The sequence below is a fragment of the Mus caroli genome, chromosome 1 (genome assembly GCF_900094665.2).
Source record: "Mus caroli chromosome 1, CAROLI_EIJ_v1.1, whole genome shotgun sequence".
Taxonomy (NCBI): Eukaryota; Metazoa; Chordata; class Mammalia; order Rodentia; family Muridae; genus Mus; species Mus caroli.
The window spans coordinates 17,969,423-17,986,728 of NC_034570.1; the positions used below are offsets into that span (position 1 = coordinate 17,969,423).

The 17,306-nt window shown below is 35.6% G+C and overlaps 1 protein-coding gene across 37 annotated transcripts in view; it reads right to left on the bottom strand.

Moving 5' to 3' along the window:
• Positions 1-17,306, bottom strand: part of Rims1 (regulating synaptic membrane exocytosis 1) — a 489,256-nt gene that overhangs the window by 117,601 nt on the left and 354,349 nt on the right. For 17 of the 37 annotated variants that reach the window (XM_029474748.1, XM_029474741.1, XM_029474756.1 and 14 more), the window contains 2 exons: positions 8,322-8,405; positions 603-674 (listed from right to left, as the gene is read on the bottom strand). The exons of 11 other annotated variants lie outside the window; for them this stretch is intronic. In XM_029474748.1, the coding sequence (XP_029330608.1) occupies positions 603-674; positions 8,322-8,405 (156 nt within the window). The remainder of the gene's footprint in view (positions 1-602; positions 675-8,321; positions 8,406-17,306) is intronic. 9 more of the 37 variants (XM_029474763.1, XM_029474757.1, XM_021156874.2 and 6 more) reach the window with 2 other exon arrangements.

Consider the following 17,306-nt stretch of genomic DNA (forward strand, 5'->3'; position numbering starts at 1 on the left):
ACACATTTCCATTTGTTTCTATTACTACAGCTCTCTAGGGTTTTCTGTAGATGTGTCCATATGCTGTGCCTAGAGGCACTCAACAACTTTGAAATAGAACTACAAATGACCAACCATTCCTTAGATATTTTTACATAAACACAGCAAATAAGTACATCTATAAAAATCAAGAATTTTTAGATTATACCTTTGTATAAAATAAGACTTTTTAAAAAATACAATATTTTTCAAACATTTAACACACACTCAAATTATTTACACTTTCCCAGTTAGGACTGACTGGAACCATTTAACGTGATTTGAGAAACAAAACATCAAGTATCTAGCACATGTATGGGAATGAGTATGTGTTTAAGCCTCAGTAGAAATGAGATTGCCCGTGGGGAGGAGGGTATGCTAGCTTGTTTATTAACACAAGAGCAGACTACACAAAGACACCATTTCATGCCACCCATGACTTTTCTCACACGGTAGCTGACTCATTTTCAAGACACTTCAAGCATCACAATTTGAGTCTGTGAGCTGGACTGCTAAAGGAGAGGCAGGGCAACACCCGCGTCTACGTCAGAGAAGATGGCAGCACTGCACAACATCAAGCCTACCTGTCTGCATCAGAGGCTGTGCCTTTCCTAGACTGTTTTTGGATGCTAGATCTTTCAGACTTTCTGGAGTGCCTGTGGGGATGAAATGTTAAAGAAATACAAAATAGATGATGAATAAAGCTACATTCACATCAAACAACGAAAAAAAGAAAAAAAAAGAAAGAGACAGACATGAACAATGGCAGCTAGTTTACCCAAATGGTTTTGTCAGTCAATATTTTCACAATTTAAAAAATATACATATACAGAAATCAAAATGAAAGCTGGATGGAAGACATGAGTGGCTTAGAGGAGATGGGAGATGCTGGCATGGCGTTAGTTTAAACATGTACATCCATGGCAGTGACCTGGCTTGGGCCCTTACTCAGTAACCTTACTTGCCAATGAATTAAAAGAAAGGATTAATGCTAAGATGAGCAGTGGTGCAGTGGTAATGGTTTAGGTGCTGAAGGACCACACAGGGCTTAATTGACAATTCATGTTGCAGTTGAAACTCTGTGATCGATAATAGTTTTGTTTTCTATCACACACATATGAAGTGGTGGGGGGGCGGGGGAGAAAGATGTTGACAGAAGTAAAAATGTTTAAGCCAAACATGAGAATTATCTTTTAATGGATAGTACATATGCCTAGGTAAGTAGGGAGAACTTCAAAAGCTAACCACACCTGATATAACAGAGAGTAAAACCTGTAATTTTACTTTTAAAAAGTACATATAACACTGATCACCTGGAAATAAGGAAATTTCTTCCTAAAATCAATATACATAGTTTAAGTGAGAGAATGTGAGAGAGATAATATTTAATGTACCTTACACATACTTATTTAGCCTAAAATGTATGAAATATTATGTGAAAATTACTTACATGTATGTATTTATAATGTTTATGGGTATATAAGCTTAAGACAGCTATGTGTATAAGATATATAATGTAAGTTGTCTATATACATATAAGATACACATATATCTAAATGGTTATTACAGTTGTGAATAAGTCAAGTATCATTTCACACAGTTATTCATAGTGGGGCAAGTTTGAAACAAATAATATAAAGTGGCATGGCTTCCCAATACAGACTTTTCAAAAATCATAAGTGTTTTTGTGTTATTGTTCAATCCTTACAATTTATGCTTATTATATTGTCCATAGCCCTCTCTTTGTTGAGGCATGTATCTGTTCTTACTTAGAACTGCAGGCATTCTGGCTAAGTGCCTCTTGGACACGAGACACACGCTTTCCCAAGTGTGCTCTCCCCAAGTGTGCACTCTTCCACTTCTACCAGCTCACACCATTTTAGTTCTTTAATACAGGTGTGAGTTCCTAAGCTAGAAGAATATACAACGCATGCCTAAGTCTATGGCAAATAGTTATCATGGCAGCTAGGAACTAATGCTTGCTTCTGAAATAGAGGAAATCCTGGAAATCACAGCACAGAAGGAAGTGAGGGGTGAAGAAGTGAGAAGCTGGGTAAAAGGATGGAAGGGCAGGAAATCAAAATAACAGTTATGTGCAACTTATGGACAGTTAGTGTGTGATCCTAACAGTGGTCAGGACAACTGCCCAAGGGCCAGAGAACTCTTTCTCCTCTTCTAGGGAAGGAAAGATGAGAAGTGAGTTTCATCTGTTTTTTGTTTGTTTGTTTGTTTGCTCATCCCATTTCTCACCCCCTTGACATACTTGTTCAGTATCTTTATGTGGGAGGTAACCTCTGTGTATTTCTGGAATATGTCTATGAGTCAGTTACATAAAAGTCTCCGCCTTTACTAGTGAAAGGTGAAAACTAAACAGTAAAAATAATCTGTTGCAGCTACATTGCATAGCATGGGGCAAGATGATAAACGACAACAAAGAGAAGTTGAATGGCTGAAGATGAGTGTAAACTGGAAGAGACTGAGGATTAGAAGCAAGGATGAATTCTATCTGTATTTAGGTATTCAGGAAAGGACTATTGTGATGGTGACATTTTACCAACACATAGAGTGGTGTGTGTGTGTGTGTGTGTGTGCACGTGTGTGCGTGTGTGCATGTGTGTACATGAGTGTGTGTCTTATGTGAAAATTGTTATGGCTTAAGGAAAGTATAAACTTGGTTACCTCAAGGATGAGAAAAGCAGCCATCATATTAGGCTTATTATCATTAAAAGTGATTTGTAAGATGGGAAGACAGGATAAGGGTGGAGGGCATAGTAAAATAGTTCCACATATCTTCCTTTTTTTTGGTTTTAATCTCTTTTGTTAAGATTTCTTTTTCTCTTTAAAGGACATTATAAATTTTGTGAAAGATTCTTCTAATGACACCTACTAGGATGTGTGTTTATAATTCTTGTAAATACCTCAGATATACTCAAATAAAGCAAAAATGATACTTATTTAATTGCCAAACCTCAATGAACAGCAGGAACAGAAATGAGCGCCCTAATGATTTTTCTCTTTTAGATCTATATTCAAAGCTATGGATAAATTGTATATTTAAATTACATCTGTCTTTGATATAAGTAGAGGATTAAGATAGGTAAAGCAGAAAGCTTAGAATAACCTATCTATATTCATATAGTATGCATTCAAAATTACTGATCAGCTGATCAAAAATTAGGTCACAGGGAGAAATACTTCACGACGTACATCAATCACCTTAAGGTTCTACTGTCAGGATCCAGGTCCAGTTGGGTTACCACTGTAACATTACTCATTCAAAATGTGTTTAGTTCTGTTGAATATTTTGTTTAAAAACTGTTGCCACCATGACAACTTTTAAAATGATTAATTACAGCAAAAACATGGGGTCAGAATCAGGCGGTCAATGGAGTTTTGTAAAAGGGTAAAGTTTAATCAATGTTACTAGGTTATACTTTGATAGCTCAACTAGGTTATATCTTAACAAGAGTGGAGACAGATGATAATTTACAGTGCCTAAGATCTAGATGAGAGACAGGAGAACTTCACAATAGAAATAATGTTGAGAGGACCAATACGATAACCTTACAGAGTATCACATGGTACTCATAGCATACACATGATGCTTATGCCTTCAAATATTAGTTAAATTATAATTTTTTATTTTAGTGGAATCTGAAGTCAAAATTTACCCTGAGAGAAAAAGGAATACTAAGAATATGATCTTTTCTCTTACATCAAATACATACAAAATGTGATTGTATTATTTTCTGGACTTCAGTGAAAGAGAAAATTCCACAAATAAAGCCTGGCTCTGCTTTATTAACGCTTCATGCAGAAGGAAGCGTCAGTTATCTTACAGCACCAGCTTATGCTCTACCATAAAGGGGCAACGTGGGTCAGTCTCCTTCTCAGAGTCATGCAGAACCCAAGAGCTCAGCTATTCCCTTGATAATAGCTAAGTCTGCAAACAGAAACAATGCTAGAAAATTCTATGAGACTTAGCCCATTTTCCACAGTCCATAAGTTTCTGCTACAAGTGTCATGTTCTCATGCTTTTCGGTCTACAAAAGTTCCAGGGATCTTTACCAGTATTTTATTGTTCCTACTGTCTCTATGGCTCAAAAATGAAAATATTTAAAGTGAATGTTTTCCTACAAAATTGACTCTTATTATTACTCAGAAATATAAAAATACTGTAATCATATGGTACATATCAAGTTACTTATGAGCTATGAAGCATAGCTAAATGTAAAATGCATGATTTTTTTTATTATTTAATTGAAGCAAAGGCTGTAATTAGAAAATGGGGGCTATCTGTAATCAAACTTGTGTTCTTTAAATCCCATTTAAATGTTATTTTTATTTATATTAATTTTAGCTATGCATTTTAATGAACTATCAAAGCAGGAAATAATTCCCTGACAACATTTGTAAGCAAAGACATCACAAAACTATTATATGTATCTCTCTATATATATAGTTCCATTTAAGTATACAACTGAATGGTTACACTTGTAACACTAGTTAATAATAATATTTGCGAGTAGTTTGACATGATATAGTAAGTTTTAGTTGGGGGAAGGTAAAACAAGTCTCCTGGGTATTTTCATTTCATAGAATAGTGATGGCCTAAGCATGAATCACTGCGTGCTCACGATGGTTATTTTGTCTGTGGCTTTCTATGGTTGTGTTGTCTTAAAGGGGAATGCCTCTCTACCTTTTTACTTCTTTACAAGATATAATAAATCCATGAGAAATTAATAATGGACACGCATGCACATAACTTAGATCCATTCACCTTGTATAGTGCTGATTTCATGTGTGTGACTGTCATCTGTGCACAAAGTATCTGAGTGTGTTATTCATCTAGTTACCTTTTAGTTTGACACAGCCAACTAGACTGAGACTAAATGACAGCACATTTCATTGGTAAGTGGTTGTACACTAACTCTGCCTGTACATGGCAAGTGATCAGTGTTATGTGAATCAAAATGGTGATGATTTACCAATTCTATCAAAATAGTCAACAGAGGAAGATAACTTTAAATCAAAATGAATTACTTGATATATTCGCTCAAATCATCTTGTGGACAAGTAAAAGGTGTGGGAAAAGAAGAAAATCTGGGTCTTTGTAAAATAAGCAAGAGCTACCCCAGCTCAACAACTCAACTGAGAGCAAGCACAGTGGATACAGGATTACTTGAATGATTTAAGAAAATAGGGATTCTTAGGCTGGAGAGATGGCTCAGCGATTAAGAGCACTGACATCCTGAGTTCAAATCCCAGCAACCACATGGTGGCTCGCAACCATCTGTAATGAGATCTAACACACTCTTCTGATGTGTCTGAGGACAGCTACAGTGAACTTACTTATAACAATAAATAAATCTTTAAAAAAAATAGGGATTTTTATCAAATGATTTCAGAAAATTCAAAGTAATAGGCACACCAAGGTACAATATTCCATACAAATAGGAAGTAGTAACTTTGTACCTTAAAATAAAATTTTCTCCAGTACAGGATTTATCATAAAAATGAAAAGATGAGCTAGATCCTCATGTTTGGCATTATCACATCATAGTTAATAAATAATTCGGCTATGACAATCAAACCCAGAGTCTGAATACCTTGGGACATTTTAAAATGCCTTTCTTCCAAGTAGCTATTCACTTATTTGCACAATTTTGCCTGATTTTAGATGCAAGATGCACTATGTTTTATAGAATTATCAGCTTAAAATTTTACAAAATTATTTCATGTATTTTAAATATTTAATGATAAATTATATTCAATATAAATATTTAAGTTTGTATATTAAAATAACAGTGGGGATAACCACTCTCTCATTTGAATGATGTTTAAATGAGATTTTTAATAAAACTCCTAAGATATTTTCACAGTTTTAAAGTCAGAAATATTCCCTAAGGGTCAAAACTAGCTAGATTTGTTTTTGTTTTTGTCTTTTGGTTTTTGGTTTTTTGTTTGTTTGTTTGTTTTTTAAGAATTTAATTTTTAAGTATCTTACAAGTTCTAGAAGAAATCTTAGACCTAGATAAACATGCTTCCATGCTTCCATGTTAAGTCTGAATAAGTGTATGGTACTACCTGAGAAGCCATGAAGAATGTCAGCTGTTGACACTGCATTAGACAGACAAGGTTCATTAGAAGTTATATGAATATATGTTCATACACAGGTGTCTATTTACACACTGTGCTGTGGGAAATAAAAAGGCAAAAACATGCCTTATGGCCATTAGAAGACATCTAGTGCCGACTGTATAACTCATCACTGAATTCAGGGTATTTACGGCTGCCAGTGTTAAAGTTCATCTATCTTCATGGCCACATTATTCATTTTATTCAAATCTAATGTTACACTCTGGTACGAACTTCGAAATGATTGTTAATGTGAGGCAGCTTATGTGACGCCCCTCTGAGGTGCAGGTGCTCATTAAGCTTGGTCAGGATGGCGACATAAATGCTGACACAGCGCTAGGTGAGAGTAATTCCTCTCTCATTTTCATGGGCACAAATTATTATTCCAGGTGAATAAAAGTTTATTATAAACCGCTTTCTATTTTTCATAGCAATAAATAAGAATTTCGCCACATTAAATGCATTTCTTAAGGTTACATATAGGCTCTATTCACAAATACATCATTACAGTGAAGCAAAATCCAGGTTCAAATTTTGTAAGTTCATTTTTGTTCCAAACATCTATTTTGCAGTTACCTACACAGAAATTAGAGTCTATATAATTGATTCATATGCTGTTAATTGAAAGTAATGAAATTATGTGCATGCTGAGGTCAGCTGTTATTTTCCTGTACTTCACTTAATAAACACCAACTCAAGCGCATTTATATTCATCATCATTTGAGTAATACCCAATCATTACTTTAGATTAAATCACAGTTGTTTTGGGATACCTCCAGAGAGTTGTCTTCTAAATGGAAATTTCCAATTACATCACAGCCAGCAACTTGTCTGTCTTAATCACTGTCCATCAGAAGACAGTGTGCATGCGGGCACAGAAGCTCTTGAATGAGTGAAGAGCAATGCAGATCTATGACTTTCAAGTCACATCTAAAATCCTGTTATACTTTTATTTTAAATGTCCTTGCTCACATGTAGACTGGAAAATTTGTCAATTTTTCTAGTTCCATAAACTCAACCCTACAAACGTAACAGTAGAGTAGGGAATAATTTTTAATTCTAAATATGTAAATTAAAATCGTATTAGGAGGTAAATGTTTTAGGGTTCAACATGAGAAAACGAAATAGACCTTTTATAAAATGCCAGTTTACATTCTTTCTCATCACTATTCAATGATATGATTTTGTTCTATGCAATTTAGAGATTCTACTTAACAAACTGTGCAGATATCCTGATTGTACACATATCCAGAAAGTAGCTATTACCACTTTGATAAGGCTAAAATTACTAAGTGACATACAAATGAAACTGATGAAAAAGAATATATATTCTATATATATCACTGTCTTTTGCCTGCTGTATTTTAGAGACTGCATTATTTCATGTCTAATAAATATTACACAAGTGTTCCCTGAATTTCAGCTAAAGCAAAATGTTTATTCACCCCAAAACTTCTGTGACCATTCATTAAAAATACCTAATATTGAAACTATATGTATATATATATATTTATCTTTAAACATCACAAAACAGGAGAATGGCAAACTGAGAGCAGTGACAATGGAAGGCACACACAGTGACACTTTGCAGGTCAGCATGGAGTGGATTCAATGCAGACATGCTTTGCTTTAAAAATGTACCTTGCTAACTGACCCTATCTCTTGACAATAATTTAAACACAATACATAAAGTACAAGAACCAGATGTCCTACTTCACACCAGGCTTGAAATACAACCCAAATTTTACAATTCGTTCTCAGCAAATTTATACAGTAACAAGGCAAAAGAGCTGAGATTATATGATCAAACAATATGTTCCATGGCATGTTTTTTTTTAATATACTCTGGTACACCCAAAGTTTTCTATTTATCCCTATGCACACAAAAGTGATCTATAAATGTTTCTAAAAATTAAAAAAAAAAACAAAACTGAAAACAGAGATACATCAAAACATGTTCCGTCACTGGATACTGACTCTATATTTCAAATAAGCCATTTCCTATGCCTTTTTCATTTCCATATATGTTTTGAGGTGCTCTCTCGGATCCCACGTCTGGCTCTGGCTCTCAAATGGAAGCGTGTCACCACCAACACCCCCTCAGTTACTTCACTCTATAGGTCTGAGCCTCTAAAGCCACTTGTCTGTGAGGAGGTGACTTGTACCTGTCATTCTCCGGAGACGCATGCTGGATTTGAATCCTGGGGCTAGCAGGTCGCCTCCTATCTAGGGAGGGGGACCATCTACCCCTGTTTGCCCAGTGAACAAGACAGGAAAAAAACAGGACATTTAGTAACTCTTAAAATAAAATAATATACGGAACAGTAGGACTGGAATAATGCCCCCGAAAGTCAAGTATTTGTTCTATAATTTAATCATAGATAAATTTAGATGGATGTGATAATAATATGTTCATTGAGTGTTTCATTTTCAGAAATATGCCTTTGTACCTTCATACCTATATAAACATAAACCTGAATGTGGTTTGATCGGGAAAGGTGCACATTTAAAAACAACTCTTATATCACTCAGTGTAGAAACAAGGACATGAAAAAATAATTCATAACATGGCAGCCAGTGATGTCTTAACAAGTTTTCTTGCAGAAAACCAAAGCCCAATTACTGACAAATTAAAGCAGGAAAGAAAGATAAAAGAAATCAGAAAGAAAATTAAAAGGTCTGTTAATCTATAATCACAAACTTGTCTCCCAGTTCATTGCACACTTTGCCTTCTATTTCAGGGTCTGTTTTCTGAATAATACTTGAACAAAAGCTTTGCTACTGCTAAACGATTTAAGGATTCAGATTGTGTATATCAACAATCATTTTGAAAAATCTGTTTGAATAATTAAAGGAAATCAAACAGCTCGATAAGGTTCAGCCTTAGACATTTCATATACTAAGTCTGATCTCAATATTATAACTAGGACATTTGTCTAGATATCCACTTTCTCACACTCATTAAGGGACAAATTTGAAAGACTTTATAAGTATGGAATTAACATGAAGGTAGCAGTTTAATTTTTAAAAAAACTCAATTCTTGTCACTAAACTTGCCCTTTTGATTTATTTGATAATTTGAACACAAGAAGCAAAGCTGTCAGTGTGTAACTGGGATATCTGAGGTCTGCAGACAGTGGGTGCAGAAAACTTCAGAGAAGCCTTCTTTCATAAGACTTGGGCAGATTCAGCATTATTCAATTGTTCTTTGCAGACATAAAATCATAGGATGTGAATTGAAAAACAAAACAAAACAATGTGTCATTTACTCTTGGCCATGAAAAGTGATTATTATATATAATACTCTGAGCTAATTCTTATTATATAATCATTTTGTTGTTGAAATAACTGGTCAGTTCGATCTGAATTTATGTGTTTAACCCGTTGAACTATAAAATCTAATTAAAAATTCTGTAAATGCCAGAAGATCTCCAGATCTTTATTTTTGTTCAGTCTCTCTGCTAGACATATCCTTTGATACTTTAACTTACACAGGAATCTTTGGAGACTGGGTTTGGATCTATGTACTTGCACACACTTATCTTGCCTTATGCGACATGGAAACTATCCACTTGCCTATCTATGATGTATGCAACCTTTAGAGCAAGCTCAGCTTCAGACTATCCCCTGTTGTTTGGAATTTCCAAGTAATGGAAATTTACCCTTCCAGAGGTAGAAGAGTTACACTTATAGATAACAAGTATCCCAGGCAGAGTGTGGCATATAGACTTTTTATTTATTTTTGATTCTTTGGACAGCAGAGAAATGTTTGAATTTAGTTCAATTTAATAAAAAGGAAGTCACATCATATATTACCAAGATTCCTATTTTAATCATGAGTGCTTAACTCAGTATTCAATTAGCTCAGCCACTCTGTGTGGTTGTATCACATTTAGGTAGGAAGAAATTTGGAGAGCTATACCTAACTTGCAGTCCCTATGTGAACCTTTGTAATACATATTAAATAAAGTAATTAAATTACACATATTTGTTGAATGATAATACCTTAAACTCAGGTGCTGCTGTGGATTTAAAAATTGAAGATTTGTATTTTCTAAAAGTCTATAAGAACCTTCAGATGATACAGCACATAATTAATCAAAAGTCCAAAATCATGGACGTTTTGAGTCCAGGGTCAAGGACACCCACATTTCAGGTCTGAATCTTTTTTTTTTCAGTTATTTTATATTAATCCACTTTCTTCAAATATATAACTGACCTACAAATATCCCATTTCTCAAAGTATGCATTTCAAGGAGTATTAAAACACATGTGAAAAAGTTCTTGGTCTACAGCGCCTGACTTGTAGCCTGCTATAGTTGACTCAACAAAAAATGCGAGCTACTGAACAATATGATTATGTATATTCTCATACTGTTATCTGGAATAAGAGTCCAAGACAGAAGGCATGTTCAAGTGTTGCAGTAACTGACTGCTGTGTGTGTGTGTGTGTGTGTGTGTGTGTGTGTAGGCAGAACTGCCAGCCGAGTCCGGGTGTGTGTGTTTCTGAAATGGTCCTTCCAACTTACTGGCTTTGCTCCATAGATCTACTAAACTAAGCTATTAAGCACAAACATCAAACAAACGGACACACACCTGTTCCTATGGTATTTCCACATACATATAGCTGTAATAAAGCATCTGATGTTGGTTTGTAAACATAAAAATAGGGTTAATAGCTTTGTCTGGTGTAATCATTCTAGGTTGGTAGGATTCTGAATGACTTTGCTTCTGGAGGCAGAATTCCAGTCCTTGTGTTTCTTTAGACATAAAAGGAAAGGTGGAATGTGAAGAAAAATGGTGTAACAGTGACACATGCAGTGGAAAGCTGTGATGGAGAAAGGTATGCATTTACCACGAACAACTGTGAATGCAAGCTTTCAAGAGGCAGCTTTGAACAAGTCCTTAGCATAACACATGTACTGCTTAAGTCTCAAAGTCCTTCTCAATATGCTGATATGTACACTCATCACAAAAATTGTGCTTCTCCCCAAATTATTCTGAATACGGTAAGAGCAGTACCAACTTATACCCATATCCTAACCCCCAAATAAGTATTATGTTCTAATATTATGTATCTGCAAGTTTTAAGTATACTATCATATTTATATACTTTCTAAATGGGTGCATCTGTTTGTCTCTCTACTATTGAAGAAAATAATATCTTTTTCATCTTGTCTCTATTCACATGTATTTTGAAATGTATTTCAACTTGTAATTTCGAATCATAGGCTAATATAGCTGGCAATTTCAGATGCCAAATATCAAACTGAACAAAACAAACTTATTCTTGGTTTCATTTTTAAATTAGTTAACTTAGATTAGCTTTATAATTTTATACTTACTGGTACATTTTACAAGTGTTCTAAACTAATAATGGTAGGAGAGTCTAATTTAAATAAATCTTTTATATTACATTTACAGTACACTAAAAGCCAGTATTCCTATTTTCTAATATTTTATAATAGCACTAAGGTAAATTAACAGAATTAATTAGTAGTATAAGGTCTTGGACTTTGTAGTCAAGTGTACTCAACTCCTAGGTATTCTCTATTATTTCTCTATGATCTAGAAGTCAGTAAGTACAGAAGGTTCTAGGCTTCATGGCCAGGTTACAAACAATAAGTGCCATATGCATACATGGAATAACACTGCATAAGGGGATTCCTTAATGAGATATAAAAGAATTAGACTTCTACAAAAATTAAATTGTTGTTAAGGTACTTTTTTTCTAGCAGCAATATATAAAGAACAAATGTGTGTGGCTTAGTGTATAAATAGCACACACACCTGTATGTATACATCACTTACACGGGTGCATATCTCTAAGCATAACATGAAAAATTCATTAATAATCAATAAGAAAAATTATAGAGAGATAAAAATCATTCATACCATAAATGGCATGTTAAAATAGAAGCCACAGTCAAATGGACCATTCAAGTATGTATTTTCATTACGTAAAACCTTCTCAAATTATTTATCCAAAACTTGATTTACATACCTTAAGGTTCTTTTTTTTTTTTAAATTACTACATATATTTTGCTACAAAACAAATTTTATGATGGTTTAGTTCATGTCAATTTATAGTGCTTGACTTTTTGGTAGATATGTCCTTCTCGTTGGGACTCATTCAAGTGTGCCCTCACTTCCAAGTTAAAGAATCAGCCACCAAGGACTTTGTCATTTCTTAATTCTTTACTAACCAAGCTGGCTTCAAAAAGCAAACTAGCCATGAAACAACCTTTGACATTTGCTGAGGTGCGGGCCTCATCTTGTAACGGAAGCATCCTATACCTCTGAGAATGGGTGAATCTCTAGCTGCTCTGCTAGCAAACTAAACCCTATGGCCACAGACTGCAAACTCACTTGTTGCTTCTATGGCAGCAGTGTAGATCACCCATGTTTCTCCCTTTATAGGTCTAACTCACAATAGGAACCGCATTTCGTGATGTAGGAATAGAGTATAAAGAATATTACCTCAATTAAACATGAATGAAAGAGAATAATGCTATTGACAGATTGAAAAAAATAAATATATCATGTGCTCCCTGCTCCCAGAGGTTTATAACACTGTGAAAGCATGCAGTTCTACATAAAGATAGTATTGGCTTAATTGGAACATGATATACAGATTTAGACTTGGTTGTGCTCTTTTTGTTTGTTTTGCTTTGTTTGGGGGTTTGTTTATTTCTCCCTTTCTTCCTTACTTCCTCATGCCTTTCTTTCCTTTGATTCTTTTGAGAGAGGGTCCTACTATGAATCCCTGGCTGGCCTGGGCCTTACTATATAGACAAGGTTGACCTCAAATTCAGACATCTGCCTGCCTCTGCCTCCCTAGTGTTGTGATTAAAGTCTAGACCACCACATATGGCCAGTTAGTTTTTCAAGAAAAAATCATCAGTGTAGGTGGGTCCAGAAAAGGATCAACAGCTATGAATTAGTCATAGGTTCTTACTGACCAAAACTTTTAAAGGATGAAATAATTCTTGCTTATTTCTTATTTTTTATTTTTATTGGTTATTTTATTTACATTTCAAATGTTATCCCCCTTCACAGTTTCCCCTCCACAAGCCCCCATCCCTCCCCCATCCCCCTGCCTCTATGAGGGTGTTGCCCCACTTTCCACCCACCCTGCCTCACTGCCCTGGCATTTCCCTACATTGGGGCATTGAGCGTCCACAGGACCAAGGGCCTCTCCTCCCAGTGATGCCAGATAAGAGAGTCTTCTGCTACATATCCAGTTAGAGTCATGGGTCCCCCATGTGTACTCTTTGTTTGGTGGTTTAGTCCCTGGGAGCTCTGAGGGGGGGGGGTGTCTAGTTGGTTGATATTGTTATTCTTCCTATAGGGTTGCAAACCACTTCAGCTCCTACAGTGCTTGCTCTAACTTCTCCATTGGGGTCCCCACACTCAGTCAGATGTTTGGCTGCGTACATCCGCATTTGTATTGGTCAGGCTCTGGCAGAGCCTCTCAGGGTACAGCTATACCAGGCTCCTGTCAGTGAGCACTTCTTAGCATCAGCAATAGTATATGGGTTTGGTGTCTGCAGATGGGATGGATCCCTAAGTGGGGCAGTCTCTGGATGGCTCTTTCTTCAGACTCTGTTCCATTCTTTGCCCCTGCATTTTCATTTGACAGGAGGAATTCTGGATTAATATTTTTGAGGTGGGTGGGTGGTCCCATCCCTCATCCAGGGGCCATGCCTATCCACTGGTTCTCTCTCCCCTACAGGTTCTCTCTCCCCTTTGTTGGGTATTTCTGCTAGTTGACAACAAAGCCAAAAGTTTATCTTAATCTTAATGGAAGATTTGCAAGGTAAGACATAATACAGGTTACTACAAAACCTATTGGGGAATTAATGGGGAGAGGAAGGACAGAAAAGGAATTCTGTTCAGGTGAAGAGTTTAAGTTGGTGAAATCAGTAGTGTTTACCAACTCACTGAATTAGGAACTGGATAATATTTGCAAATTACATGGCTAATTAAAATCCTGGTGTGCTGTTCTTTAGGTCTGTTTTGAGAGACAGCCCCCTTTTCTGTCTCAAATTGGTCTTAAACTGGCTATCTAGGCTAGGCTGGCTTCAAATTCATCATCCATCATCTCCGCCCATCCTCAACCATGCCTGTACCACTTCACCTAGCTAGCTGTTATCATAGTCACTGAATGTGAAGAACACTTAATCAGAGGAACTATGCAGTGTCCAGGACTCAGGGTGAAATAATGCAGGTTAGCTGGACATTTAAAATGTACTGAGTGTATAGACACCATTTAGAAATTTGAGTTCAGTTCTTGGGAAAGGCAATCTGTCCTGGCTAAGCAGGGGGGGAGGGGGGCATCTTCACAGGCAGCAGAGTCTTTGAAATGAGCAAAATTTAAGGGACAACATGAGTAGGAAAAAAGGGAGAGGCATGGAGGAGATTTTCTGTTAACGAATAAGAAAGGCAAAGAAACCTTCAGAAGGGACTGTGTATAACAGCCATTTAAAAGAAGCTATTTAGGGAGCAGAGATCCAAGTGACTGGATAGCAGGCTTAACAGCAAAAGAGCCAACATATCCCATGAAGGAACCTTGGGGCACAGCAATTACACAAGGCGTGGGGTTACGCTTTAAAAATGCAAGCAGGAAGTAGAGAACATTTTCATGAACCTGCACATGCTCCCATCTCTCTGAGCACCCTTGTCTCTGAGTATTTAAGACTGTGGTTTATTTCTATACCCGGTAAAGAAAAAGTGAAGAGCCATCAGGGAAGAAGACAAATGGGCTTTATCGGACAGACGATTCTTTCTTATAAGCAAACCCCAAATTGCATTAGTAGGCGTTAGTAGGGATAATTCACTAACTATGGCCATCTTGCAACATTTTTTTTAATCTTTATTTCTGGAATCAAGACTATGTAAAATGAAGAAGTATCTAACCTCATAGAACTCCCTTTCCAAACAGCATTCCTATATACAGGACTCAGAGGGACCCAAAATGCCTGCAAGTCTTGGACAAAATGCCTAAGAAAGAGACCACACTGCTTATCATTTACAAGACTAATGAAGTCGGCTGTGAGACTTGGGTGATATTTTGACAATAGCATCCTGTGTTAACATCAATCCTAACTTGTTTTAAAATTAGGAAGAGTGCATAAGGAAATAGTAGTCAGTGGCGAAACAAACCTTAAGTCAGAGCAAAATGAATCACTCAACTCTTAGACTGTGCAGCAGCATTTGGGGAGGCTGTGGACATAATAGTAGTGCCTTAAGAAAGCGAAATTGAATTTTAAGAATATGTTTGGCCATTCTTCCTCTCTCTCTCTCTCTCTCTCTCTCTCTCTCTCTCTCTCTCTGTCTCTGTCTCTGTTTCTCTTTGTATGTGTGTGTATGTGTGAGAGAAAGAGAGAGACATAGAGACAGAGAGAGATAGAGAGAGACAGACAGACACACAGAGAGAAACCAAGAGTTTCTACAAGTTTACAGGATGCAACTGTTTCAAAATGTCTCATAGACTACACAAAGGGATCATGTCTTTGAAACTACAGGAACCTACAACTTTTAGATTGTATCTCATAGACTACACAAAGGGATCATGTCTTTGAAACTACAGGAACCTACAACTTTTAGATTGTATGATTCCTTGGCAAAAGAAAAAAAAATAATCTTACTTTCTTAGCAATGAAATGACCTCCTTAAGTTGAGAACCACTGATATTATGCTTCCCCCAGGTTTAATGAATCTTTTCTTTCTATTCAACACATAGAAGTATAGGGTTTCCACCCACTTTTTGTCTTACATGTTTAGCCTTTCTGAATATAAATTGTATATATGATCATCATTCTTGAATATAGATATCTGTCTATATCTATACCTATATCTATATCTATCATCTATATCTATATGAATATCTATATTTACATATTAGCCTGCTTGCATATAGGCTGTATATGATCACCCTTATTGTATATAGATCGGCCTACTTTAATAGAATGTTTTGAGAGGTTTAAAATAATAGATACACAAACTTGTGATCACTGTGGCTTGCTTCAGTGTTACAGGGGCACACATGTGAGACTTGTGCTGTTTGATAAAGTAAACAGAAGAATGGGAAAATTCAAATTATGGTGTGTTATAAATAAAATATCCATGGGTAACCATGCAAAGGTGAGTACAAGCCATCTCGTTCCCAACTGTTACTGACATGTCATGATGATATCTAATGCTACGTTGAAGTTTGCTTGACTTTCTAGCATGGCTACTTAGAAAGCTAAAACCACACACATGACTTCAACTGTATTTTCATCAGGGAGTGCTCATTTAAATATTTAAAATTTTCAGTATACCGCTACAGTCAGGAAATTTCAGCCTGATAATTCTACCCTTGTTTTAATATATCTCACAAACAAAATATAGTAATATGAAAAATGTTAAAGTTTATTGATCTTTCTAATTATTTGGGGAATAGGATGGTAAATGACAAAATGAAACCATAAGATTATTTCAGTCCCGGTTTCAGCCTAATATATAGTTGTTTTCACCGAACGTGCTAAACTAATGCAAGCAGTACAATAGAAAGAAATTTCTTTTTCCAATAGTAAATTTTACACTGATTTATAATTTTCAAAAGGTTTGTGGAATAATCTTCTGAAGATCCACTGTTTATTTCCAAGAAATAAACGCCCTGTAGGCTACGAAGAGCACTACCAGCTTAAACACTTTCTGAAAGGGGTGACATTAGTACACCCAAATAGTTTTCCTCAGTGTTTGCAGAAATAGCTTATAATTTCCTTTGAATGACATCTCACTTTACAAAGACAGCAATTATAACCAAGACTGTCAGTTACAACTAGGTTTACAAGACTAGAAAGTTCTATCATAAGGAAACAATCGTTCCATTTTTTTACAATTAGAAGAAACTATGATACACTATTGCTGACTGTATCTACACCGAAATTAGTACATATTAATTAATTATATGCAGCTTTAACAAAAGTTATCTATGTATATACATATTCTAGGTATTTATTTTTTTGGAAAGTCTCAGAAATTTTTTTTTGATTTTTTTTTTTACAAACTATAATTTAACATAATTTACATAAAGAGTAGGGTAATTTAAAAAGTGAAAAGATAAATGCTTTATTTCAACAGTTTTTTTGTTTTTGTTTTT